The sequence below is a fragment of the Talpa occidentalis genome, unplaced genomic scaffold (assembly GCF_014898055.3).
Source record: "Talpa occidentalis isolate TD23 unplaced genomic scaffold, MPIMG_talOcc4v2.1 talOcc4.11, whole genome shotgun sequence".
In the NCBI taxonomy this organism is placed as follows: domain Eukaryota; kingdom Metazoa; phylum Chordata; class Mammalia; order Eulipotyphla; family Talpidae; genus Talpa; species Talpa occidentalis.
In genome coordinates, this window is record NW_023601104.1 from 10580065 (window position 1) to 10605097 (window position 25033).

The following is a 25033-nucleotide window of genomic DNA, read 5'->3' on the forward strand; positions in this document are numbered from 1 at the left end:
GAAAAAAAGTTAGTAATTGTATGTGATGATTGATGTTTAGTAGACCTACTGTTGTAGAGCAACCCCGATACAAAACAGGGTGCCTGACTGTGGGTCCTCACCCGTGCGCTTAAAAGGACTTATCAATGCTGTACTGCAGGCACACGTGAAAGGTTAATAAAAGGTTTATTTACAAGGGAAGGGGAAATGAGGAAATGTACAGCTCTGGGAGAAAAGTGGGAGACAAAGTTTTAAATGAGTCCTACCCAATCCGCCGATCAGGAATCCCAAAATGGTGCTCTCAGAGTTGGCCGCCAGCCAGGAGCGGTGAAGCCAGGAGGCGAGCAATCGCGAGCCAGAGAGACCCCAAGGCCCACGTGTTTGGTTTTTTATATCCAACCTGGCTGCCCAACTCCACCCTCAGGTCCCAGCCACCCTCCCTTTGGTGGTAATGGGATTTGTCTTTCCCAATGTCTTGATGGCTTTAGTCTGGAGTGGGGGTGGAGTCCATTAAGCCTGTATGGGATTAACTCAGGACATCATTTTCCCCTAACAATACTACAGTGATCATTTCACAATATATACATATATCCAATCATTATGTTGTATACCTAAAACTAATGTTATATTATCAACTATATTTCAATAAAAATATGGAATGTTTAGCTTTTTTCTGCTATTCTAAGCTAGGAGGCAGCATAGTTCCCTGAAAGAAGGAAGTTTCTAGAGTCAAATAGATGTATTTTCAAACTTCAACAATACATGATCTTGGACAAATTACTGAATCTCATGTGATCTTAGGTTCTTTAATTACAGAGTAAGGGAAGTATCCCCTATACAGAGGGCTATTGTGAGGATTAAATAAATTAACACAGGTAGAGTACCAAACAAAAGTTAGCACTTAAAAATTCCAAATCTCCCACTTATTTGCTCCTGGGAATGAGGTAAACTGTAACACCAGCCCAGTATGAGGCCAACCTGACAGAATTCTGGGGATGGATGAAGGTCCGCACTGGGCCTAGGTCAGTCCAATCTGAACTCTTGAGGTAGACAGAACTGGCTTCAAGTCTGTTGGGGAGCAGTCTAAAATTCAATCCTGCTTTGCCCCTGGGGTCTCTGAAATACTCTCAAAGAATAAAGAGCACAGGTAGCCTGAGATCTTGCAGAGTGGTCATGAACCAAAATCCAGCCAAGTGCATCTGTCCTGATGAACTAGTTATTACTATCTTCAGCGGCTGAGCCTGCCCTGGGCGGGCCCATTCCTGGGTTTTGGCCTGGAAGGCCAGTTTTGACCTTGAACTAGTTGGCCTGGAGTTTGGTGTTTTGTTTTACAAACTGGATTCCCAGCTTTGCCCAGCCTTCCTGGTATGACTGCTGCCTGAAGAATTTCTCATCATGTAAACACAACTCTCCTAAAGGAGGATTTTATAAAAGCTTCCAGTGTCAATATTGTTTATTATGAAATAATCCTACCTTATTGGTAGCTCAAGGGATGGATTTGTGGTAAAACGATGCAACAATATTATTCTTAACTATGATAAAGCTGCGGAGGAAGAGAGACTTTTAGAAGAAGAAATAGAGGGACCCTACATGTAAACGGGACAGGATCATGTAATCCCAGGCACCAGAGGTGGCTGCTCTCCTGTTTCAGAGTCTACAGCTGCTGGGAGCACTTAGACAGGGTAGAAGCAAGCACAGGAAGTTGCCAAAGGAGACTGGATTCTCTTAACACTTGCAGCTTTCCGTCTTTACCTACAAGTTCCCTTAAGTCCCCTTGGACCAGGAAACACGCATTTGCGTTTCCTGATACTTTTTTTTTGAAAAGATTTATTTTTAGGGGCCTCCCTGGTGGCACAAGGGGTTAAGTCTCAGCACTATGAAGCTATCCGCACCCACTGCAGCAGTGTATTTCAGTCAATCCGCCTGTTCTGTTCCCCACTCTGTCTCTGGTGAATCCTCTCACATACCCCCACACCTTTGGCCTAAACCCCAGTTCTTGTATGCATAAATAAATAAAAATAAATCTCTCTTTCTTTCTTTTTTCTTTTTTTTAAAGAAAATACTCTGCTGAGAGGAGCAGCAGGCAAGACTGGAAACGTCTGCTGTGGGTTAGCTCCCTGGCCTGGATCAAACAACTCATGCTACAGTGGCTGCCCATAACTTATTAGCTCTGAGACTTTAACCCCTGCACCACCAGGAAGGCCCACATTTCCTGATACTTCACAAGCAAAAACGAGGTGAGAGTTTGAGGGACTTAGCACCCACTGCCCCCTGTCCAGACTATGGGTTTTTAGAGGACCCAGTTGTCTCCAAGACCCAGCCCCAGAACAACAAAGATCTCACATGACCATGAACTCCATGAGGACTTGAAACTCCAGTCTGCAGAAGTGGGGCCTTTCTCCTGACATCTTTCTAAAATGTTGCTGCCTACTCAATCCCCTTCTCCATCCTAGGACACCACTTGCATTTAATTTGTATTGGTTCATCAACCAGAACACAAACTACTGAAAAGTATAAGAAAGTCAGGGATATCGAGAGCAAAAAGAGAGGCTTTACCTGTGCTTCTGCAGGTGGTGGTTATCCTAAATTCTACTCTTTTTTATAGTTCCTCTATCTCTTCCCTAGACAGCCTTTACTACACTGCACCTGGAAGTGCTTACCTGCTGTTTCTATTCTGGTGTGGTCGGGAAAACAGCTAAGTTGGGTATAACTGTTCCTCAAATGAGACTATACTAAATGAAGTATAAAAAAGGATGAGGATTCCCTTTACACAAGGGAGCACACTTCATGAAGCAGCCCAATGAACAGCACCTGGCACTTAGTAGGCACACAACAAATACCTATTGAACCAAAGGGGCAAACATTCACTCGTTTTCAACCAAAACACAATGGGAAAGCCTATGTCCATGAGAGACTAACATCAATGATTTCAGCTCCACTCAGGAGCACTAGGAGTGGGTGCTCTGCTGACCTTCGGAGACCTTACTACTACTTCACAATATCCCCTTCTACCTGCTAAACCTCCCCATGAGAAAACAAGTCTGGAAAAATAAAGAAATCACTGTAACAGACTGTCAAGACAACCAGTGGGAACTAAATACTATCCCCCCCCCCCCAGAGCCCACATCACAGGGGGGGAGAATGAATCATGAATTAGCAGCCACACAGCCCCTTCCCTGCAGCTCCAGAACTGGTTCTGCCACTTGCAGCAACCCTGCAGTGGCGGGGGCTGGGAGCTGTGTCTCCCGCCAGTTCCACTGGGCTTTGTGCCAGGCTTACAGCAGGGGCTCTGACAGTCTACCTACCTCCAGTTTCACCTCTTAAGGGAATGAACTCCTGACTCACTGAAGAAAACAAGGCACTAAGGGGCCCAATAAATATAAAATAGCCATCATTAACTTAAAAGAAAGGTGCCCTACAAAGAAGAGATCATTATTTTTTAAAAGGCTGCTGTCCTTTCTTATAATAAAACTTGGAGCCAGGAAGTAAGTGGTACAAGTAATTAGGCCCAGTTATCAAAGGCCAGACTCACAGGTCAGACTCAGATACGGAGGACACGAAGGCACTCGATGTCAACAGGTGCTGAGTGCACAAACCATCCCAGTGAATCACCTAAAAGTCCATTACCAGGTCCAGTTCCAGGAATGGGAAAGGTAATCACAGCCCAGTAAAGTAATTTCTCCCAAGCCTGGGGGAGGCAGACATCTCCCCATCTATGCACTAACTGGACACCAAAACTGATGTGACTGCCTGCGGTTGCAGGTAGGAAGTAGATCACAGTCCTGGAAGTACCCCCTGCTTGACAGGTTGGTGACTTTCTTTCCTTCTAGTCTGGGGCTCACACTGCAACAGCTCTACAGAGAAATCCCTAAAGGCCTGGACTACTCCCAAGGCCAGCTCAAGTAGGTGCCAGCCATGCCCACACCAGTGCCTTCTGTACAATACTCCCCAAATGTGGGCTTGCTGGTGGTACCCAGCAATTCTGGGGGCACCAGACTTCACACTGACATCTCTCTCCGGCTGTTAACCTTGGCCCATGGTCCAGACTCAGGGCAGCAGCCTATGTAGCCTGAACCAACTAGGAACCTGCACAGGGTTGACCCGCTTCTCCCCAAATGTTGGCCGCCATGCTCCCTCTGGATCTGGGTCGTCATCCCACCCCTAAGGCCACTCTTTAGTTCCACCGGGCTCTCACCTCTGGGTCCTTCCCCGCCTTTAACCTGCCTAGCACTCCAGTTACGGGCCTCCTTCTCAGCCCAATTCCCCAAACCAGCTACTCACCGGGAGCCACTCCCGGCCTTCCTCCTCTTCACATGTCCCCTTCTCTCAGGCCCAGCCTCTCCCTCCTACCTTGACCCTAAACTATATCAGACTCCAAAACCCTTGCCCACCTTCATCTCGCAGTTCTGGATTCCCCTCACAGCTTTCAGATACTCTGGGTCTGACTGTCCCTCACTGCTCCCCATTACCTGCTGTCGCACTCAAGCCCTAGAGACCTGGGTCTGGGCCCCAAAGCCACCTTTTCTTCCTTTCTTCCTTCCTTCCTTCCTTCCTTCCCTCCCTTCCTTTCTTTCTTTTAAAAAATTTATTTATTTATGCATACAAGAACTGGGGTACAGACCAGAGGTGTGGGGGATGAGAAGATTCGCCAGAGACAGAGTGGGGAACAGAATAGGCTGATTGACCCAAGTGCACTGCTGAGGGGAGCAGCGGGCAAGTCAGGAGAGGTCTGCCGCGCCATGTGGGTAGCTCCCTGGCCAGTCAGGGGATAGAACTCGTGCTGCAGAGGCTGAGGATAGCTTCACAGGTTGTGTCTTAACCCCTTGCACCACCAAAGAGGCCCTAAAGCCACTTTTTCTACATGGTCTCTGCCGTTTCCCAGGGTACAGAACTTTCTGGGGCATCGTAATTCCATCTCATTCATTTCTTTTTTTTCCTTTAAATGCACTGGTTTCCTTTATAAACAAATTTATATTTGTAAAAAGAAGTCAATTTAATAACAAATAATAATAGAAGGAACAGCAAAAACAGGGAAAGCACCTATGCAGACGAAGAATTTTTTTTTTTAAGGATTTATTTATTTATACAAGCACTGGGCACAGTCAGAAGCACGGGAGGGTGAGAGAATTCACCAGAGCCAGAGCGGGGAGCAGAGCAGGCGGAAGGACCGAAGTACACTGCTGGGGGGAGCAGCGGGCGGCAGGAGAGGTCTGTGCGCCATGCGGGACCCTCGCCCGGTGGCCGGGGAGCAGCTGGGGATCGAACTGGCACTGCAGAGGCTGCGGGCAGCTTCGCAACCCAGCGCTCAACCGCTGCGCCACTGGGGAGGCCCCAAGATGGAGAATATTTTTAATATTGTCTTAGCTGAAATGGAAACTGCACTGCAGTAGCTTTCACACAAATTTTAACAGACTTCCTCAAACTGTCCAGATCCACTTAACACCTCTGGGGTTCATCCAGGGCGGGTAGCTTTACCCAGTCAAATCTCCATTTGTGTCATGGATGGAGCCTCGAGGCTCTCTCAGGCCCACTGACCCATCTCTTGCTGCCCTAATTCCTTCAGATGTGTGGTCACAGAAATAGCTCTGAAAGAGTAGAAAATTCAGGTTTGGGCAGGTGCTCTCCATTTACTAGCCATCTTATGCTGGGCAAATCAATGAAACTCTTTTCGTCTTCGTCTTCTCATCTATAAACTGGAGTTAATAGTCCTAGCCTACCTCACAGGCTTGTTTTGAAGATCACATCAAATGAGATAATTTATGTGAAAGCACTTTGGTGTCATATAAATGTGAGGTATTATCTTGAATGCTAATGAATAGCTTACAGCTTATAAACACAAATGAATCATGCCTTTTGATTTAACAGGCAACCAAGTGACTTCAAAACTCCAGAGTTTCAGCCAGACAACCAAACCAGGAGTGTTAACCATCAGAGATACTGAGCAGACTTGGAAACCTAGCTCCTGGTCCTATCCAGGTCCGGTCAGGCCTGGGGTGAGCAAACCCACTGTTGTCAAATGAAACCAGGCTCCATGTCCAACCTTGAGTCCTTAGTGCCTGGCCCAGAGCTAAGAGCCTCTGGAAAAGGCTCACTCCTGTTGGAGACAATGGGCTGAATCACGCACACCGCAAATCCAGAAATGGTCCCCAGATCCCCACAGAATCAAATACTAACACCCCAGGACTCAGAGGCCCAAGTCACATTTTTCAGATTCACCTCCTGCCACATCCTCAACAAACCCTATGCAGTGCCCCAGGCTTTGCCGCACCAGGCACTTTTACTTCTACACCTTCATACTCATGCCATTTCTTCAAGTCCTTGTCTGTCCTCAAAAACTTACCCTTCTTGGGCCTCCCTGGTGGTGCAGGTGGTTGAGCGCAGCACTATGAAGCTGTCTGCAGCCTCTGCAGCGCCAGTTCAATCCCCGCTGGCCTCGGAGCAACCCACATGGCGAGCAGGCCTCTCCTATCTCGCCCGCAGCTCCCCTCAGCAGTGTCTTTGGTTAGTCTGCCTGTTCTGTTCCCCGCTTTGTCTCTGGTGAACCCTCTCACCCTCCCACACATCTGGCCTGTACCCCAGTTCTTATATAAATAAAATAAATCTTTAAAAAAAAAAAAACAAACTTACCCTTCTTGGGCCTCCCTGGTGGCGCAAGGGGTTAAGTCTCCACATTATGAAACTACCGGCAGCCATTGCAGCACGAGTTCGATCCCCAGGAAGGGAGCTGACCCACATGGCGCAGCAGACCTCTCCTGTCTGGCTTGCTGCTCCCCTCAGCAGTGTATATCCAGTAAATCCACCTGTTCTGCTCCCCACTCAGTCTCTGGTGAATCCTTTCACCACCACTACCCCCCACAACTCTGGCCTACACCTGAGCCCTTGTATGCATAAATAAATCTTAAAAAACAAAACAAAACACAAACTTACTCTTCTTAAATCTGTAAGAAACAATGCCAGTGTGTCACATTCTATTTATGTAGTTTAAATAAAGGTATTCTCATGCATAAAGGTAAAATAGCCTTTTCCTTAAAGCAACAGTTAAAAACAGCAATAAAATATAGCCTCCCTCCCTGAAAATGTCAATATTAAGTTTCCATAGTAGTTTCATTGTAAACAGACTTAAAATTTGAGTCTTCAGAGATTGGGTTAAAATGCCTTTTCAAGGTCCTGGCGTCACCAAGGAATACCTGCCAAGATATATACCCTTCAAAAGGCTTCAAATGAAAAATGAGGCTACTACAGACAGGGAAAAAGTCAAGTATGAGCTGCAAAGAAATAGAAAGAATATTTAACTGGGGCTCCAATCTGGGCCTGGAGCTCAATCACTAAGTGGTCTCAGGCAAACTCCACAACCTCTCCGAACCTCCATCCTCCCATCTATAAAATAAAGAGAGTAAATGACCACAAAGATCTCTTCTAACCCTGCTGCAATACAGTCTTTTCTCTCCTCGAGGTCTTGCACAAAAACACTTTCTCAGGATCTTCCCTGATCCTGCCAACATATGAATTATATCTTTCTCTTTATTCCCACACCACTTTTTTTTTAAAAAAGATTTATTTATTTATGCATACAAGAATTGGGGTAGAGGCCAGAGGTGTGGGGGGTGAGAGGATTCACCAGAGACAGAGTGGGGAACAGAACAGGCAGACTGACCGAAGTACACTGCTGAGGGGAGCAGCAGGAGAGACAGGAGAGGTCTGGTGCGCCATGTGGGTTTCTCCCTGGCTGGCCAGGAATCAAACTCATGCTGCAGAGGCTGCGGATAGCTTCACAGTGCTGTGCTTAACCCCTTGCGCCACCAGGGAGGCCCCCTACACCACTTCTTTATACACATTTATTGAACCTCTTTCATTCTACTTCAGTACTCATTATTTACCAAACTGTGTGAGCTGTTCAGAAAGTAGAAGTGATGTCTTATTCAGTTCTAAAGTCCCATCATGTCCAAACTATGCCTTGTACACGGTGACAAACTCTCTTCATTTGTAGATTTGAAGTGAACTGTGGTAAGCCTCAACTTTGTTCTAGCTCTTTCTACCCTGAGAGCTGTGAGAAACACTGGTGTGGCATGAGGTGATGAGTACTGGTCTGTCAGGTCTGGAATAAGTGAGAAGGGGTGAGGGGTAGAGGGTGTGGAGATGTGTATTTGACACTCACAGTGTAAGGAAGGGGAAAGGACAAAGATAACAGCAAGAACAGCTAGTGGTGAATACAGATTCTCTGTCAGGCACACCTCACACGACTCTGTCAAGGAGCCTCATGTAATACTGTCACTCCCATTTTGCAGGCAAGGAAGTTAAGGTACAGAGAGGTATGAACTAGGTGAGTATCCAGGCAGTCTAACTCCAAAGTCCACTTCGTTAACTGCTTATAAATACAAAGACGATTTAAAGGCACATTTACACCACCCAACACTGCTCAATATTCTCAGTACTACTGTTCTCAACACACAGTAGATGTAATAAGCCACCATTCTTGGCTTTACTTGTTAAGATTAATTATAAAAACTGTTATTTTCTGTACCAAGTTACAGTCTCCAGGATACCATCATCTACTTAGGAAAAAACTCAGCTTCTAGGAGAATTATCAACATTAGCCTCCACATTTCAAAATGATGGGCCACAGGCATAAGAGATTGAGAAGCTGGAACAGATAACATGAGGCAACCATGCAGAATCCACTTCGCACATCTGTGTTCCTAGCATCAGACTCTGAGGCTGACACACAAAAGACACTTAATAAAAACTTGTGGAATCAAATAATGTTTGTGGGATATGTGTCTAGCTTTCTCTAAATGCACAAGGGGAAGGGAAAGGAAACCAAAGAGCAATGGGAAGCACTGTAAAGTTTGACCGAACAAAGGCCTACTGTGTGTCTGAGCACAACACTGGGTATACTCTGCTCTCCAGAGTCAGGGCCAGGGCTGCAAGCAGACAAGTGGCCACCTCCAAGCCACCCAGTAGGAGTCTAAATTGGTAGCACCTGGGCCTCCCCAGTGGCACAGCGGTTGAGCGCTGGGCTGCAAAGCTGCCCGCAGCCTCTGCAGCACTGGTTCTATCCCTGGCCACCGGCTAGGATCCCACATGGCGCGCAAACCTCTCCTGCCGCGCCCGCTGCTCCCCTCAGCAGTGTATTTCATGAGTCTGCCTGTTCTGTTCCCTGCTCTGGCTCTGGTGAATTCTCTCACCCTCCTGTGTTTCTCACTGTACTCAGTGCTTGTATAAATAAATAAATAAATCTTTAAAAAAAATCTTGAAGGGGTTGTAATTGTATGGGGAATATAAAAATAAAATTTAAATAAAATAAAGCAAAAAAAAATTGGTAGCACCTTTCTGAAAGGCAATTCTGAAAATGTTTCAAGCATAACCACTTTTGGCCTACTAATTCTGATTTGTCACAAAGTAATACCACCTAAGAAAATAAAAGTGTATTCATGCAATCATTCAACAAAGATTTCTCCAGCACCTCTCAGGGGTAAGGCATTGTTCTAGGTGCTAGAGACACAACAATAAACAAAGCAGAGGAAGTCTTTTCCTGCTTGAATTTTTTTACACTCTAATGGGAGAGCCATCAATGATAGGCAAATGCAAATGTAACAAAATGCATAGTAGTGAGATGTAGTACTTAAAAGTACATAGCAGAGGAAAAGAAGAGGGGGGGTAAGATAATTTCAATAGGTGGTCAGAGAAAGCCTCTCTGAGGAATTGACACATGAATGGAAAGTTGAATAAGGTGTGGGAGTGAGATATACCACTGCCAGGAGAAGAATGTTCTAAGCAGGATTAGCATGCATAAAGGCCAGGAAGCTGGAGTGTGTTCAGTGAGTTTGGAAAAATACCACTGGATGCCCATTTCACACTCCTTAGGATGGTTATTCTCCAGAAAACAGAAAATAACATGTGCTGGGGAGGATGTGGAACCCTTCTGCACTGCTGCTGGGAATGTGCAGTGGTGCAGCTGTTCTTGGAAGGTAGTATGGTTCAGCCTTAGAACATTAAACTTAGGAACCAGCAGTTTCACTTCTGGGTATAAACCCAAAAGACAAACGCAGGAACTCAGGATATTTGCATAGCTATGTTCATAGTAGCACTATGTTCACAGTAGCCGAAAGGTGATGGACAATTCACATGTCCATCAAAAGGTGAACAGATTTTAAAAAGTGGTATATACACAATGGACTGTTATTCAGTCTTAAAAAGAAAGTAAATTCCAATACAAGCAACAGCATGGATGAATCTCAAAAACTTTGTTAACTGAAATAAAGCAAACACACACACACATACACACAAATTATAGCTATTTGTATATTTACCTACATGAGGTACACAACATAGTCACATTCATAGAGGGAAAAAGCAGACTGGTTGTTACTTGGGGGCGAGGGGAGAAGGGAATGGAGAGTTAATATTAATGGAATTAATATGTAAATACTTAATGTCACCGAACTGGACACTCAAAATAGGTTAAAAGATAAATTTTATGTTTATGTATATTTTACTACCATTAAAAAGAATCACAGGAAGGCTGATGTGTCTGGAGCACAGTGAGCAGGAGACGAATGGTAGGGAATGTGCAAGAGAGGCAATGAGAGGCCTCATAGACAAGGGAAGGCCTCTGGGGTTCATGCTAAGACAACATGAGGAGTTTGGTTTGCAGCAAAGGCTTACTCTGCCTGCTGGGTGAGGAATCTGGGGCTCACCACTTCAGATTCTGGCAGGGGACTAAATCCCCAGGCCAATTTCTTCTCCCCATGATCACATCCACACCAAACCCAGGTCCTCAACTCCAGGTTTTCCTAAAAGAAAACAGCAATTTGTCCTGCCTGTATCATCTAGGTCTGGATGGGGAACAAAAATGTTTATCTTGGGGCCTCCCTGGTGGCACAAGGGGTTAGGACGCAGCACTATGAAGCGATCCGCAGCCACTGCAACATGAATTCGATCCCCCTGCCCACCAGGGAGGTGACCCACAGGGCGCAGCAGACCTCTCCTGACTCGCCCACTGCTCCCCACAGCAGTGTATTTCAGTCAATCTGCCTGTTCTACTCCCTACTCTGTCTCTGGTGAATCCTCTCACCCTCCACACCTCCTGCCTGTACCCCAGTTCTTATATGCATAAATAAATCAATCTTAAAAAAAAAGTTTAGGCACTAACAGGAATTGCTGACTCCCTAAAGGATCACTCTCCTAGGACGGTGGTGTTTAGCCCACTTCTGGACCTCCCAGGCTTCTCGTGGTAAGAGAAAAAAACACTATTATGACTAATGCTAGAAGAGGTTACTTCACATATAAAAAAGTGGAGTTGGATTTGTCCCTGAATCTAGCCAGGCGTAGGCAAACTTTTTCCATAAAGGGACATTTAGAAAAAAATTTAAGGGGGCAACTTATGGTCTTTGTCACACATCCTTTGTTTCGCTTAGGTTTGGTTTGGTTGTCTTTATCGTGGTAAAATATATATAACAAGCAATGTATATAACAAAATTTAACCACACTAAGTGTATAGTTCTGTGGCACTAAGTACATCCACATTATTGTACAACCATCACCATCAGTGTCTGAAATTTTTTTTCACATTCCCCAATTGAAACTCTGTACCAATTTAACACTAACTCCTGGTGCCTCTCCCATTCACTAACCCCTGATAATGGCCATTTTACTTTCTGTCTACAAATTTGACTACTCTAAGATCCTCATATTAGAAGATTCGTACAATGTGACTGGCTTATTTCACTTAGCACCATGTCTTCAATTTTCATCCATGTTGAAGCATGTGTCAAAATTCCCTGACTTTTTAAAAAAAGACTTTTTTACTTACTTATGCATACAAGAACTGGGGTGTAGGCCAGAGGTGCGGGTTGGGGTGAGAGGATTCACCAGAGACACAGTGGGGAGCAGAACAGGCAGATCTACTGAGGGGAGCAATAGGCGAGACAGGAAAGGTCTGCTGCGCCATGTGGGTTGCTCCCTGGCCAGGGATCAAACTCATGCCACAGTGGCTGGTGATAGCTTGATAGCACTGAGACTTTAACCCCTGCGCCACAGGAAGACCCTCCCTGCCTCTTTAAGGTTGAATAATTTCTACTGTATGCACATACATTTTGTTTATCCAGTCATCTGTTACTGCTCATGTGGGTTGCTCCAACCTTTCAACTATTATGACTAATGCTAGTATGAACATGAATTCATACAAATGTTTGAGTTCCTTTATCAAACTAAAAAGCTTCTGTACAGCAAAGGAGACAATAACCAAAACAAAGAGACATCCTACTAAATGGGAGAAAAATATTTGCACACCATACAACAGATAAGGGACTGGTATCAAAGATCTACAAAGAACTTACAAAAAAAAAAAAAACAAAAACAAAACCCAAAAAACAAAGCAAACAAATCAGTCAAAGAATTGGCAAAAGAACTAAAAGGAAACAGAAATGCAAATGGCCAATAGGCATATGAAAAAATGTTCAACACCAACAGTTATCAGGGAAATGCAAATCAAAACCACAGTGAGATAATACCTCACCCCAGTAAAAATGACCCATATTAAAAAAAACCAGAAACAGTAAATGCTGGAAAGGATATGGAGATAAAGGAAACCTCTACACTGCTGGTGGGAATATAACTGGTCCAGCCACTATGGAAAGCCATGTGGAGGGTCCTCGTAACACTAAAAATGGAGCTACCATACGATCCAGCAATTCTACTCCTAGGAATCTACCAAAGGACACAAAAACACTAATTGGAAAAGAAACCTGCACTGCTATGTTTATTGCAGCACTACTGACACTAGCCGAGATATGGAAACAACCCAAATGCCCCAAAACAGACGAAAAGATCAAAAAGTTGTGGTGTATTTATACAATGGAATATTATTCACTGATCAAAAAAATCAAACACGGGCCTCCCTGGTGGCACAAGGGGTTAAGATGCAACCTATGAAGCCACTGCAGCACCCGAGTTTGATCCCCAGGGAGCAACCCACATGGCACAGCAGACCTCTCCTGTCTCGCCCGCTGCTCCCCTCAGCAGTGGATTTCAGTCAGTCTGCCTGTTCTGTTCCCTGCTCTGTCTCTGGTGAATCCTCTCACCACTCACACCTCTGGCCTGTACCCCAGTTCTTGTATGCATAAATAAATTCTTTAAAAAAAAAGGAGGGGCCTCCCCAGTGGCACAGTGGGAGCGCAGCCTCCGCAGCCTCTGCAGCGCCTGTTCGATTCCGGGCGACCCGTCTGCCTGTTCTGCTCCCCGCTCTGGCTCTGGTGAATTCTCTCACCCTCCTGCGCTTCTGACTGTACCCAGTGCTTGTATAAATAAATAAATAATATTTAAAAAATAAAAAATTAAAAAAAGGAGGAGGCAAAACGGGAAGAGGGAAGGGCAAAAACGGGGAGGGATACGGATGACAAGGAGGTGGGAAAGCAATGAGGACTACTAGGATAGAAGAAAAAAATATATCTGGTTTTAAAAAAAAGTATGCTGAGCTATATTCTAAATTTATGGATTAAATAAAAACTGTCATTATTAAACAAAAACACGTGTTTGAGTCCCTGCTTTCCTTATTTGAGGTAAATGCCCCAAAGTGAAATTGCTGGTTCATATGGCAATTGTTTGTTTAATTTTCTGAGAAATCACCACACTGGTTTTCATATAGTTGAGCAACCAGCAATGTACAAAGGTTTCACTTTCTTCACATCCTCATCAACACTTTCTACTTTCTGGGGATTTTGTTTTTGTTTTTGTTTTTTTACTTTATAAAAGTTCAGTTAATGTGTGTGAAGAGGAATCTCAATGTGTTTTGTTTTTTTTTTAAGTTGTTTTTTTTTTTAAAGATTTATTTATTTATACGAGCACTGGGTACAGTCAGAAGCGTGGGAGGGTGAGAGAATTCACCAGAGCCAGAGCGGGGAGCAGAGCAGGCAGAAGGACCGAAGTCCACTGCTGAGGGGAGCAGCGGGCGGCAGGAGAGGTCTGCGCGCCATGTGGGACCCTCCTCCAGTGGCTGGGGAGAAGCCGGGGATTGAACTGGCGCTGCAGAGGTTGCGGGCAGCTTCACAACCCAGTACTCAACCGCTGCGCCACCGGGGAGGCCCTCAATGTGGTTTTGATTTACATTTACCTAATGAGTAATGGTAGTAAGCATCTTTTCATCTACTTACTGTCACTTGTATATATATATATTTTTTTTAATTAAAGATTTATTTATCTATGCATACAAGAACTAGTGTATAGGCCAGAGGTGTGTGTTAGGGGGCGGTGAGAGGATTCACCAGAGAAAGTGGGGAGCAGAACAGGCTGATTGACTGTAATACACTGCTGAGGGGAGCAGTGGGCAAGACAGGAGAGGTCTGCTGCGCCATGTGGGTAGCTCCCTGGTCAGGATGGAACTCATGCCCAGTGGCTGGCGTTAACTTGATAGCACTGAGACTTTTAACTCCTGCACCACCAGGGAGGCCCCACCTGTAAACTTTTCTAAAGAAATATTCAAGTCTTTTGCATGTTTGTTTTTATTTTGTTTTTTACAGTATTTTAAACATGTAAAAGCCATTGTTAGCTCATGGATCATTAAAAAAACAGGAATGGGCCACTGACATCTGAAGTCTTAGTTTGCTTAACTCCCCGATCTTACATATCAGGAAACCCAGGCCCTGAGAGTGGCAGTGAATGTCCCAGGCCTCCTGATTCTCAAGCCAAGCTGTTGCAGAGGGCTCTGTAGCTACTGTTTTATTCAGACAACAAATATTTATGAAGAGCCCACGGTGCGCTAATCACCGAGGAAGGGGCTACTATAGAAGTGAACAGCCCAGCAGAGAGTGATGCGTGAGACACTCACACAATGACTACTAAGTGCAAGCAAGTAAGTGCTGGAAAGGAGAGCCCACTGCTGTAACAGACAGTAACAGGCAAGGCCTTTCTGAAGAAGCGCCACTTGAGGTGAGCTCTGAGGGATAAGTGACTGTAACCCAAGTTAACAGAAGGGGAAGAACTGTATTCCTGGAAGAGGAAAAAAGCATGTATAAAGGAGTAAGAAATTCTACTCAGTCTTTTATTCAGAGTGAGGATGACAAATCAGAGGGTATAAGAGGTCGGAATAGAATAAATTAGAAGCAAGGAGACAAGCTGGCAGATTATGCTAATCACTCAGATGGAAGCTTCTGGGGACTTGGGCTGGAGCGGCAGCGGTAGCAGAGGAAGACGAGTGAAAAGGCTTGAGCACTATTTGGGAGGTCGATTCGTGTGGACCTGCTAATGAACTAGACAGCAGGAGTGAGAAGCCAGGGAAGTATCAAGCATGATTTCAGATTCCCAGCTTGACTAAAAGGAAGTAGAGACATTTACTAAGATGAAGTTCAAGAAAGGAGCAGGTTTGCAGAGAAAAGTTAGAGTTCAATTTGGATATATTAAGATTCAGACCCCTGTGAAACACCCAAATGGAGAGATCAAACAGGTAAATGGATATGGATCTGGGCTTCAGAGAAATGATCTGACCAAAAGTTAAATATGGTTTGGTGTTCATCACTACCACTGCTGCATGGTGCTGGAGAGGGCCTGAGTGACACAGTGTAAGGACCACCGACCTGGGCTGGGCATCAGGGAGTCTGGATTCTAGTCCCAATTCTGACACTAACCACACTCTTTGCCCTTCAGTTTTACTATCAGTAACAGAAGTAGGTTGGCCAAGATCAGGGATTTTTTTTAAACATTTTTGGATACGAATTACCTCCACCTCTCTAAAATGAATACACAGAAAATAACACAAACAATTTCAGGGATTCACTCAGTTCCTAGAGCTTTTCTGTGGACCCCAAATTAAAAATTCCTAGACTATATGACCAAACAACCAAAGTTTAGGAGGCCTTCCTTGTATATGGGCATTTTAAATGTGTCATTCCTCCAGATGCCCCTAAAGAATGTGACAGGTACTGAACCATGCAGAGAGGACACCAGATCCTGGGTCTTCTGTCTACCAACAAGTGACCATTATGATGAAGTTAACCAGAGCATCCAAAGGTTCCAACCTACTGTTCAAGATTTATTTTCCTTTTTTTTTTAAAAAAAAGATTTCTTTATTTATGCATACAAGAGCTGGGTACAGGCCAGAGGTGTGGGGGGTGAGAGGATTCATCAGAGTAGGGAACAGAACAGACAGACTGACTGAAATACGCTGCTGAGGGAGCAGCGGGCGAGGCAGGAGAGGTCTGCTGCGCCATGTGGGTTGCTCCCTGGCCAGCTGGGGATCGAACTAGTGCTGCAGAGGCTGCGGATTGCTTCATAGTGCATTGCTTAACCCCTTGTACCAGGAGGGAGGCCCCAGATTTATTTTCCTTTACCTTCCTTCTTGGCCTTGGTTCCAGATAAATTTAACTCCCCTTTCTTGGAATTCCCTTCCTCCATCTCTACACATCCAAAGACTGCCCATTCTTCAAGACTTCAAATGACTTCTCAATTTCCTCCACCCATTCTCCTAAGGGGAGCAGCGGGTGATACAGCAACAAGAAGCAACCTCAGCCTACTCTAAACATCCAGAGCACTTAGTCTATATCCCTCTTAAGAAACTTACCATGTTATCCCTTGTACCATAGCTGTGTCTTCCCTACTAAAAGACAGGAGCAGCACCTGTTACCCTTTATAAAATGCCTTCTCACATACCCCTATCTCATCTGAGCAAAAACTGGATCTCAACCACCACTGGTCTCTTGTCGAGCCAACAGCCAGCCCCACCTGATACCTGGTCGCTCCTCTACTCTCACCCAACTCATGTCACACTGAGGTTGAATATTTTTTCTAAATCTGATACTGTAACTTCTCTTATTAATATTTACATCAATGTTTCACAATTGCCTTCCTCAACAGTTCTAAATTTCCTGGCTGGATTTGATGTGAAATGTCCAAAGTAATTGCTTACTAATTTCTTTTTTAAGATTTATTTTATTTATGCATACAAGAACTGGGGAACAGGCCAGAGGTGCAAAGGGTGAGAGCAATTACCAGAGACAGAGAGGGGAGCAAAACAGGTAGATCTACTGAAATACACTGCTGAGGGGAGCAGTGGGCAAGACAAGAGAGGTATGCTGTGCCATGCAGGTTGCTCCCTGGCCTGTGGGTATGGAACTCATGCTGCAGTGGCTGCCAATAGTTTGACAGCGCTGTTCTTTAACCCCTGCACCATCAGGGAGTCCCTCACTAATTTTTTAAAGATTTATTTATTTATTTATGCATAGAAGAACTGGAGTGTAGGCCAGAGGTGGGGGTGGGGTGGGGTGTGTGTGTGTGTGTGTGTGTGTGTGTGTGTGAGAGGATTCACCAAAGACAGAGTGGGGAACACAACAGGAGGATTTACTGAAATACACTGCTAAGGGGAGCAGCAGTTGAGACAGGAGAGGTCAGCTGTGCCATATGTGGGTCAGCTCCCTGTCCGGGTAAGGAACTCAGACAGCAGCAGAGGTGATAGTATGACAGCGCTGAGACTTAACCCCTAGGCTACCAAGGAGACCCCATTATTTCTCACTATTAATGAAGTACTCATTAAACAATTTACAAATATAGATCACTAAGAATAGTGCCCAACAAAGAGTAAGCATTATATAGCTGTTAGGCATTATTAATACTGAAATCTTAGACTCTGAGACATGTGTAATATGCTTTGGGTGCTCCATACACATCCCTACAGCCCACTTGGGACTTTAGCTGTAACTGCAGGAGCAGCTGTGCAGGCTAACTGCATCCCTGCTCACAGCTCTGTGAGTCTCCCTGCTTTTCTGCCCCAGAGTTTCACGTCCTCACAAGGTCACTCAGCCCATGGCAGAGCAGCATGGGAGTACAGGGGCATTCGTGGGCATTAATTTTCCATCTGATGAATGCTCAGCCTCCTTCCTACTGTGCTACAACCACCACCATGATTCACAGGGAGATCCCAAGTATATTAGATACAGCTTCATTCGAGTCCCACTCGCGGGCACCTTTATCAGCATCACTCTGTGGAACTCATTCCCTCATTTGAGGATATGAAAAGGGAGTAAAGAAGTCTTAAAACGTAGCCTTTCTTCGGCCCAGGCGGTCAGCCCGCAGAGAAAGTGAATGAAACGCCTCCGGGCAGAGCTCAGACCCGCGGACGCAGAGGCCGGGACTGCGCAGGCGCACGAGGGCAGCCCGCGTTCTCTCCGGCTCACGCCGCGGCCGCTCCCGAACCCGGGCCACTATGAGAGCCCAGCAGGCCGCGTGAGGGGAGCCCCTCAGCGCCCCCCTTCCTGGCAGGGTCCTCCTACGGCCCAGCAGCGGTCTGGAGCCCCCCTTCTGAGGCAGCCGCCCGCTCCTCCGCGCCCAAGGCCGGGCCCAACCGCGGACGAGTCGCCGGGACCGGAAGGACCGCTAGGCGGGTCGGAATCTGGTCCTCCGCCTCGCGGTTCTCACCTCTTTGTCTGCCGCCTTCTCCTCGATACCGAGCAGGGCATACAGGTCCATCTGTAAGAGCTCCTTGGTCACCGCCATGGTTCGAATCTTGACTGGAGCCGGGACTACAACTCCCTAGAGGCTGAGCGTGCGCGGGGACTGCTGGTCCGAAACCCACCCAGGCGCTTGGCCCCCTGGGAATTGTGTTTTGCGCGGACGTGACTGCCCCTGAGCTGAGCGGGCTCAGCCGTAGTGAATGAACTACAACTCCCAGCAGCCCCTGCTCCCGCCGCCGCCGCTCTCCGGCTAGGGCGACTGGTCAGGGTTCCTTTGCCCGAGCGCGAGCACTAGTGGGCGTGGGGGCCGAGCACCGAGCTGAGTGAAGGGGCCGGGGTCGCTGGACCCGGCGGGCGCGATCTCAACTCTGTGGACTCCGTGGCACCGCGCGGGGAGCCGGGATGGAGAGTAGGTGCTACGGCTGCGCTGTCAAGTTCACCATCTTCAAGAAGGAGGTGAGTGTCCTCGGGTGATCGCGGGCTGGGGAGGACGTGAAGTGGAGGGACAGGCGCGATCTTGCAGTCTGAAGACTTGGCTTCATGACCCCCTTTAGTGGTGTGGTTTTGATGAGGTCACTGACAGGCTAACACTCGCGCGTTCTCGGGATTTCTGAGGGTCCAATGAGGGGCTGGAGGTACAAGTTCGTTCTAAACTCTAAAGCGTGCTCCTGTAGTTTTGCAAAAATTAGGACTTTTTTATATGCCAAGTGTAGGATCCGACTGTTTCCCTCTATTCTGCTTCTCTGTAACCCAATAGTTATATCTTGTGACCACTTTCCACCACCCCAAGCCCGTTACTCTCTGCTCAGGAACCTTGGCCATCACTCTGCCTACTGTTCCCAGGTTTCTTTAGATTACTGTCCTCATTCCTGCTCCTACAGAAAGTGTCTCTTGTCCTCAGCAAGACCACCAAGTTGCCCTGGTAAGCTGTAGGCTTCCTCTGCCCCAATTGTGGCAAGCAGATAGGATGAATGGATGGCATATGGAGGAGGCAGATCTTCATAGCACTTAGAAATCTAGATTTTAGAATCAGGGTTCAATGTTGAGCTGCCTTATTCACAGGGTGACCTTGGTTTGGGCAAATCATATAACTTCTCTGACCCATCTAAAATAGAAATAATAACGGTGCTCATAAAATAATGTGTATACAAAAGCAACAGGCAAGTTATACACCTGAGGCATGCAGGAGGTGAGAGGAGATGAAGGGGGTCGAAACAGGGGAGGGAAGAGCACAAGGGACTGTGGTGATGGCTCACAGGTGATGTGGTGATGAGAGAACCACGGGGACTACACCTGAGGGGAGAAATCAAATATTGTACAAAAATGAACAATGATGTAAGAAAATAAAACAACTAATTTTTTTAATTACTAAAGTGAAAAATATATATATATAAATTATGAGGGCAAAATCACATGATGAATGTTGACCACTGAGTTTAGTGCCTGGCACAGAGTAAGTGCTTAATAAATGGAGGCTATTGTTGTCATCCCATCCTGATTCCTGCCTCCCTCCATTTCTTCTCCAGTGGGGAAGGGATGGGTCTGCACTCTCTGATTCTCTCTGTTTAAGTCAGTGACCTGAAGTATGGACCTTGGCCTGTCTATTTTCTACATTCCTTTGTCAGAGAATTAAAGACAGGATAGAAAGCATGGGAATTTTGCATGAAACTGTTTAATTTGAATGAGATTGGCGACTGAGGTATCACTTTACCCACAATCTCTGTCTCTGCTAAGACCTCAGGGGCCCAACTCCTCTTTCTTCTCCCAGCAACCAGTCATACCTTCATTGTCTTCTCTCTGTTGTGCTTGGAGAGTTGCAGGGAGCACTCTGCAAGGGCGGGTGAGAGACGGATCCCCTTGCTTCGTGTTCCTTATAGTATGGCTGTAAGAATTGTGGCCGGGCCTTCTGTTCTGGCTGCCTTAACTTCAATGCAGTGGTGCCCCGGGCTGGGAACACTCAACAGAAAGTCTGCAAGCAATGTCATGAGGTTCTAACCAGGTAAGATGGGAGTATGGGCAAGGGTTCAGCCAAGCACGGCAGTGGGCAGCTAACCGTCCCTGAAGCCTTGTGCTCTGTGGCTAGAGGTCAGTTCAGGAAGTATTTGGGGGGTGATGGCACTGACTGGCAGATGACAGGACTTCTGACACTAGCTTTCTCATCTATAGAGGATCTTCTCCTGCCAACACCTCCAAGTGGTCACCACCTCAGAACTATAAGAAGTAAGTGCTGACGAGAGTGAGACAAATAGGGATGGGAAAAGAACAAGGGAGACATAGGACTCTCTTTGCAGCCTCTAGATTAAATGAACTCAGAGTCAGGAGAGCAGCCACTCTCAGGCTCCTCACTGTTCTCTGGACTCAGAAAGCAGCTCATCAGCTCCCCCAGTAAAGGCTCTTGGTAGACCTGCTCTTTCTGCCGGACCCTCCTGCTGGTCAGCTGGATTGTACTACAGAGCAACATGAGCAAGCACCACAGAAGATTGTCCACTGAAGGCCACTCTTGATGCCCAGAAATGAGTGAATGGTGCCTTCATCCTTCCTTCTGCCTTCTTCAAAGTCTCTCATCTCATATCCTTCTAGGCGTGTAGCAGCCTTGGAAGCCAAGCAAAAGCCCAGCACTCCCCAGAACCAGGGACTGACCCAGCAAGACCAGCTCATTGCTGAACGCCTAGCACGGCTCCGCCAGGAGAACAAGCCCAGTGAGTGGGAACAGGCAGGGTGGCCTAAAGGACACCATCTAGGGCTCCTGGACTGGGATTCCTTTGGCTCTTACAAGATTCTGCCACGTCACTTACAGAGTCAGTGCCCTCACAGGCGGAAATAGAAGCCAGGCTAGCTGCACTGAGAGACGAACCCCAGGGTTGCATTCCTTCCACCCAGGAGATGGAGGCACGGCTTGCTGCACTGAAGGGCAGAGGTCCACCTTCTCAGACCCCTCAGCCGGTGAGTGCTATGGCTCTGGAGGGAAAGGAAAGGGGTCTGAGGGTGAGGACCCAGCAGAAGCCCAGATACAGACATGCTTATGTACTTTGCAGGAGTTGGCATGGCCTCCCACCCCCACCTCCTGGTCCTCAGGCCTGCCAGGCCAAGAAACCAGGGACAAGCAGGATTGGGTGGGCAGGTAACAGTGGCTCCTCAGTCCTGTTGTGGACTGCTAGATCAGCTCAATTATGCGGCCCCTGGACTAATCCCCTCTCTCTGAGCTTTGACAGTTCATCATCATCCACCCCTGACCTAGGGTGTTCTGGGCCTTACCGTGTGTCTTCCCCCCACCCCACTTTCCACTGAGATTCCCTCCTCTGAGCAGGCACATCAGCCACCAGACACTAGGACCCAGGCCCAGCAGGCACAGGATCTGCTGACACAACTGACAGCTGAGGTGGCTATTGATGAGAGCTGGGAACAAGGAGGCCCAGGTAACCCCCCACACCTGGCTCCCCTAGAAACCTGCCCCACCTCTTTTCCCAGGTGGGAGTGGCTCCACTGTCCACCCTTTGGGAGGCAAATATAAATCAGAGAACAGTCAATGTTATAAGACCTACTGTTTATTGTTAACTCCAGTGGCAACCAATGGAGTTAACCAGACAATGGTTCCCCTTTCTACCATTTACTTGCTGTGTGACCCTTACCTTTCCTGACCTATGTAAGCCTCACTTTCTTCATCTGTAAAATGGAGGTATGTGTGGTGAAATTTACAGCCTGGGAAGTCATGAGGAGTAAATGAGATAATTCGTTTACTCTTGGGACTCTGCCTGCCTCATAGGAAGCACTCAGTGGATGTTCTCTGTGATGGTCATGATGATAAGGAGGAGGAAGACTGTAAATTTAATTCATATTAAATAGAATTAAATGTTCAGCCCTTAAGTGGTAACAGCCACATGTTAAGTGCTCAAGTAGCCACATGTGGCTCATTACTACCATCTTGCACCTCACAGGTACAGACCATGATACAGCACATTTCCGTTATCATAAAAAATATTATTATTGTACAGTGCCCTGACAGGAGCTTTACAGGGCAATGGTTCTTACCCAGGAATGATTTTCCCTCCAGGGCCCATTTGGCAACATCTGGAGACTTTTTGGCTCTCATGACTCAGAGGGTGCGAGATGACTCAGAGGCATCTGGTGAACAGATGCTGCTCCAGGGAAGCTGCTCGGCATGTACAGTGCCCAGGACAGCCCCCAGCACAAAGAATTATCTTGTCCAACACGTCAGTAGGCCCAAGATTAAGAAAGCCTGCTTTAGAAACAGTCTCATTGACTATGCTCAGTAATCCTATGAGGTACATGCTACTACTACCCAATTTTCATACATGATAAAGTTGAACCCTGGTGAGCTTAAGGATCTTGACCAAGGTTACACTGCTATGCAGTGGCACTTGAATCCAAAAGATTTGAATCCAGAGCTGTTACCCTTACTCTGAAACTCTGAGTTAAAGAAGACCGTATTAGAACCACCCGCTCTGGTAAAATTCCTTTCACCTAGTGACAAGCGAGACTTCACATCCTGAGGGCAATGTGTTAAAACGTCAGAAGGGCAGGGATGGATGTGGTTGACAAAACATGTCAAGATCACTAGTTTGTCACATTTGGAAAAATGGAGGAAATGCTCATTTCATTTGTAATACAAGCCACAGGAGCTAGTGCTGAAGGAAAAGCTGATGATCTATGGTTTGAGATAGTTGAGAAATGGTCTCAGATGCTGCTGATGGGGGATCCTGGAATGACTCTGCCTCCCTGACTGCATCACTCCTTTCAGCAACCTCTGTCCAGAACCACCTCAACCAGGATGGCCCAAGAGGCCAGAGCACTAATTCCAAGGGGCAGGCCTCCTGGACCCTGGAGGAGGAAAAGAGCAGACTGCTGGCCGAGGCAGCACTAGAGCTGCGGGAGCAGAACACACGGCAGGAGCAGATCCTGGCCATCGCCAAGCGACTGGCTGTGCTGCGGGGACAGGACCCCAGTAGAGGTAGAGGCTGGGGAACAGCCGCCTATTTGTGTCCATTGGGCCGGCCATCCACCTTCCCCTCCAAACCAAGCTCTGCAAAATGGCTGCGCTTCCTGTCAGGTGCTGGTGGGTCCTGTGCCTGTGGGTCTGTCAAGCTCTGCCCAGAGCCACCAGGAAGGAGCCAGGGTAAAGCAGTGAATGGGGACTAAGTGACACCGTCGAGGGCAAGACACCCTTAGTCTCTTCGGGTTCAGGGCCTTCGTTCCTAACCCCAGCCCTGTAGGAGTGGCCAGGGTCTGAGTAGAGCTGCTTGGCTCTGGAACAAGTATCACTGGGAAGCAAACCAGCTGCCACAGCAAGAGTTGGGCCACTCAGGCAAACTTTCCACTCCTGGTCTCCTCACTCCTCCCCCGCCCCTTCTCTTAAAGTGACTCTTCAGGACTATCACCTCCCAGACAGTGATGACGACGAGGATAAGGAGACAGCCATCCAGAGAGTCATGCAGCAGGTGGGCCCCTCCTTACTCAACCAGCCACCCCTTGTCCTCCCTCTGCCTCCCTGCCCCACCCCTACCTGGCCCCATTCACCCTGCCCCCACTCTGGGGTTGGATGGTTGGTCACTCAGCAGCTCCTGTTCCAGCTGCGGCCCCACCATCCCTGTGACCCAGACCTGCCCCCTGGCCCCTTGAGATGGGAAATCAGCAGCCACAGGCAAAGGAAGATGAGTTGAGAAACTAAAGTGACAGCACTGGAGGGGAGGCTGGGCCTAGAGCAGGGTGCTATACCTTCTCACCCTGTCCATAGCTCACTGAGGAAGCTGCCCTGGATGAGGCAAGTGGCTTCAACATCCCTGCGGAGCCAGCTCTCCAGCCCCGGGCCCAATCCTACAGTGCAGAGCCTAAGGTGAGAAACGCCTCAGACCAGACCCCCAACGCCCCCTCCCCAGCCTGACTCCCTATTAACCAACTCTTCTGGCGGCAGCACTCCCATATCCTAGTGGGTGCCATACTCACCCCATTCCTCTCTGGTCCCTGAAGGCCCAGGCCATGGTCCCCAAGCCTGAGGCAAAGGAAGAGGAGCTTCCCTGGTGCTGTATCTGCAACGAGGACGCCATCCTACGCTGCACTGGCTGTGATGGAGACCTCTACTGTGCCCGCTGCTTCCGGTGGGTGCAGGGAGAATGTTCTGTGTGACTGGGAGGCTCAAGAGTTGACTGAAATTCCTGACCTTTATGTCTTTGCTCTACAGGGAAGGCCATGATGCCTTTGAACTCAAAGAACACCAGACATCTGCCTATCGCCCCCCACATATAGGCCGAGAGCACTGAGGAAAACATGGGCCTCCCGGGAAGGCAGTGCTACAGGCTAGGGCACCATCTCAGGGCATCTGGTGAAAGAGTGGGTCAGCCTGCTAGATGTGCCATTTCCTTAGCCTCGGTATCTCTGGAAGGAAGAAAGATCCTCCATCCAAGACAATGACTGGAGGAATCAAAGGGAAGGCAGAAGCTGAGAGCCCTCCAGCACTGAAACTTGGGTTGGGAGGGAGAGGCATGAAGGGAAAAGACCAGACTGAATCGAGGATGAGCCTTGAAAACAGGTTTAAGTGCCCAGGCACTTCGTGGATCTAATAAAATATGTTGACTCCTTGGGCTGAGCATCATTTATCTCTA

General features: G+C 47.3%; 2 protein-coding genes across 2 annotated transcripts in view; one reads left to right on the forward strand and one right to left on the reverse strand.

The window, feature by feature from the left end:
- Positions 1-18608, reverse strand: part of DNAJC17 (DnaJ heat shock protein family (Hsp40) member C17) — a 36652-nt gene extending 18044 nt beyond the window's left edge. Inside the window, exon 1 of the mRNA XM_037502229.2 lies at positions 18382-18608. Coding sequence (XP_037358126.1) covers positions 18382-18459 — 78 coding nt within the window. The 5' untranslated portion in view covers positions 18460-18608. The remainder of the gene's footprint in view (positions 1-18381) is intronic.
- ZFYVE19 (zinc finger FYVE-type containing 19) lies at positions 18155-25033 on the forward strand. The gene is made up of 11 exons (XM_054700607.1): positions 18155-18872; positions 20294-20415; positions 20583-20636; positions 20997-21115; positions 21214-21359; positions 21724-21832; positions 23176-23385; positions 23793-23872; positions 24169-24267; positions 24402-24529; positions 24613-25033. Exons 1-11 carry the CDS (start codon positions 18819-18821, stop codon positions 24689-24691), a joined length of 1200 nt encoding a protein of 399 aa, XP_054556582.1. The 5' UTR covers positions 18155-18818; the 3' UTR covers positions 24692-25033.

Excerpts from the sequence above, each read along its gene's own strand:
- ZFYVE19 (XM_054700607.1), top strand. The coding sequence starts at position 18,819 with ATGGAGAGTAGGTGCTACGGCTGCGCTGTCAAGTTCACCATCTTCAAG. Across the intron at positions 20,637-20,996 it reads CCACCTCAGAACTATAAGAA|GCGTGTAGCAGCCTTGGAAG; the intron begins GTAAGTGCTGAC and ends ATATCCTTCTAG. Across the intron at positions 21,833-23,175 it reads CTGGGAACAAGGAGGCCCAG|CAACCTCTGTCCAGAACCAC; the intron begins GTAACCCCCCAC and ends CACTCCTTTCAG.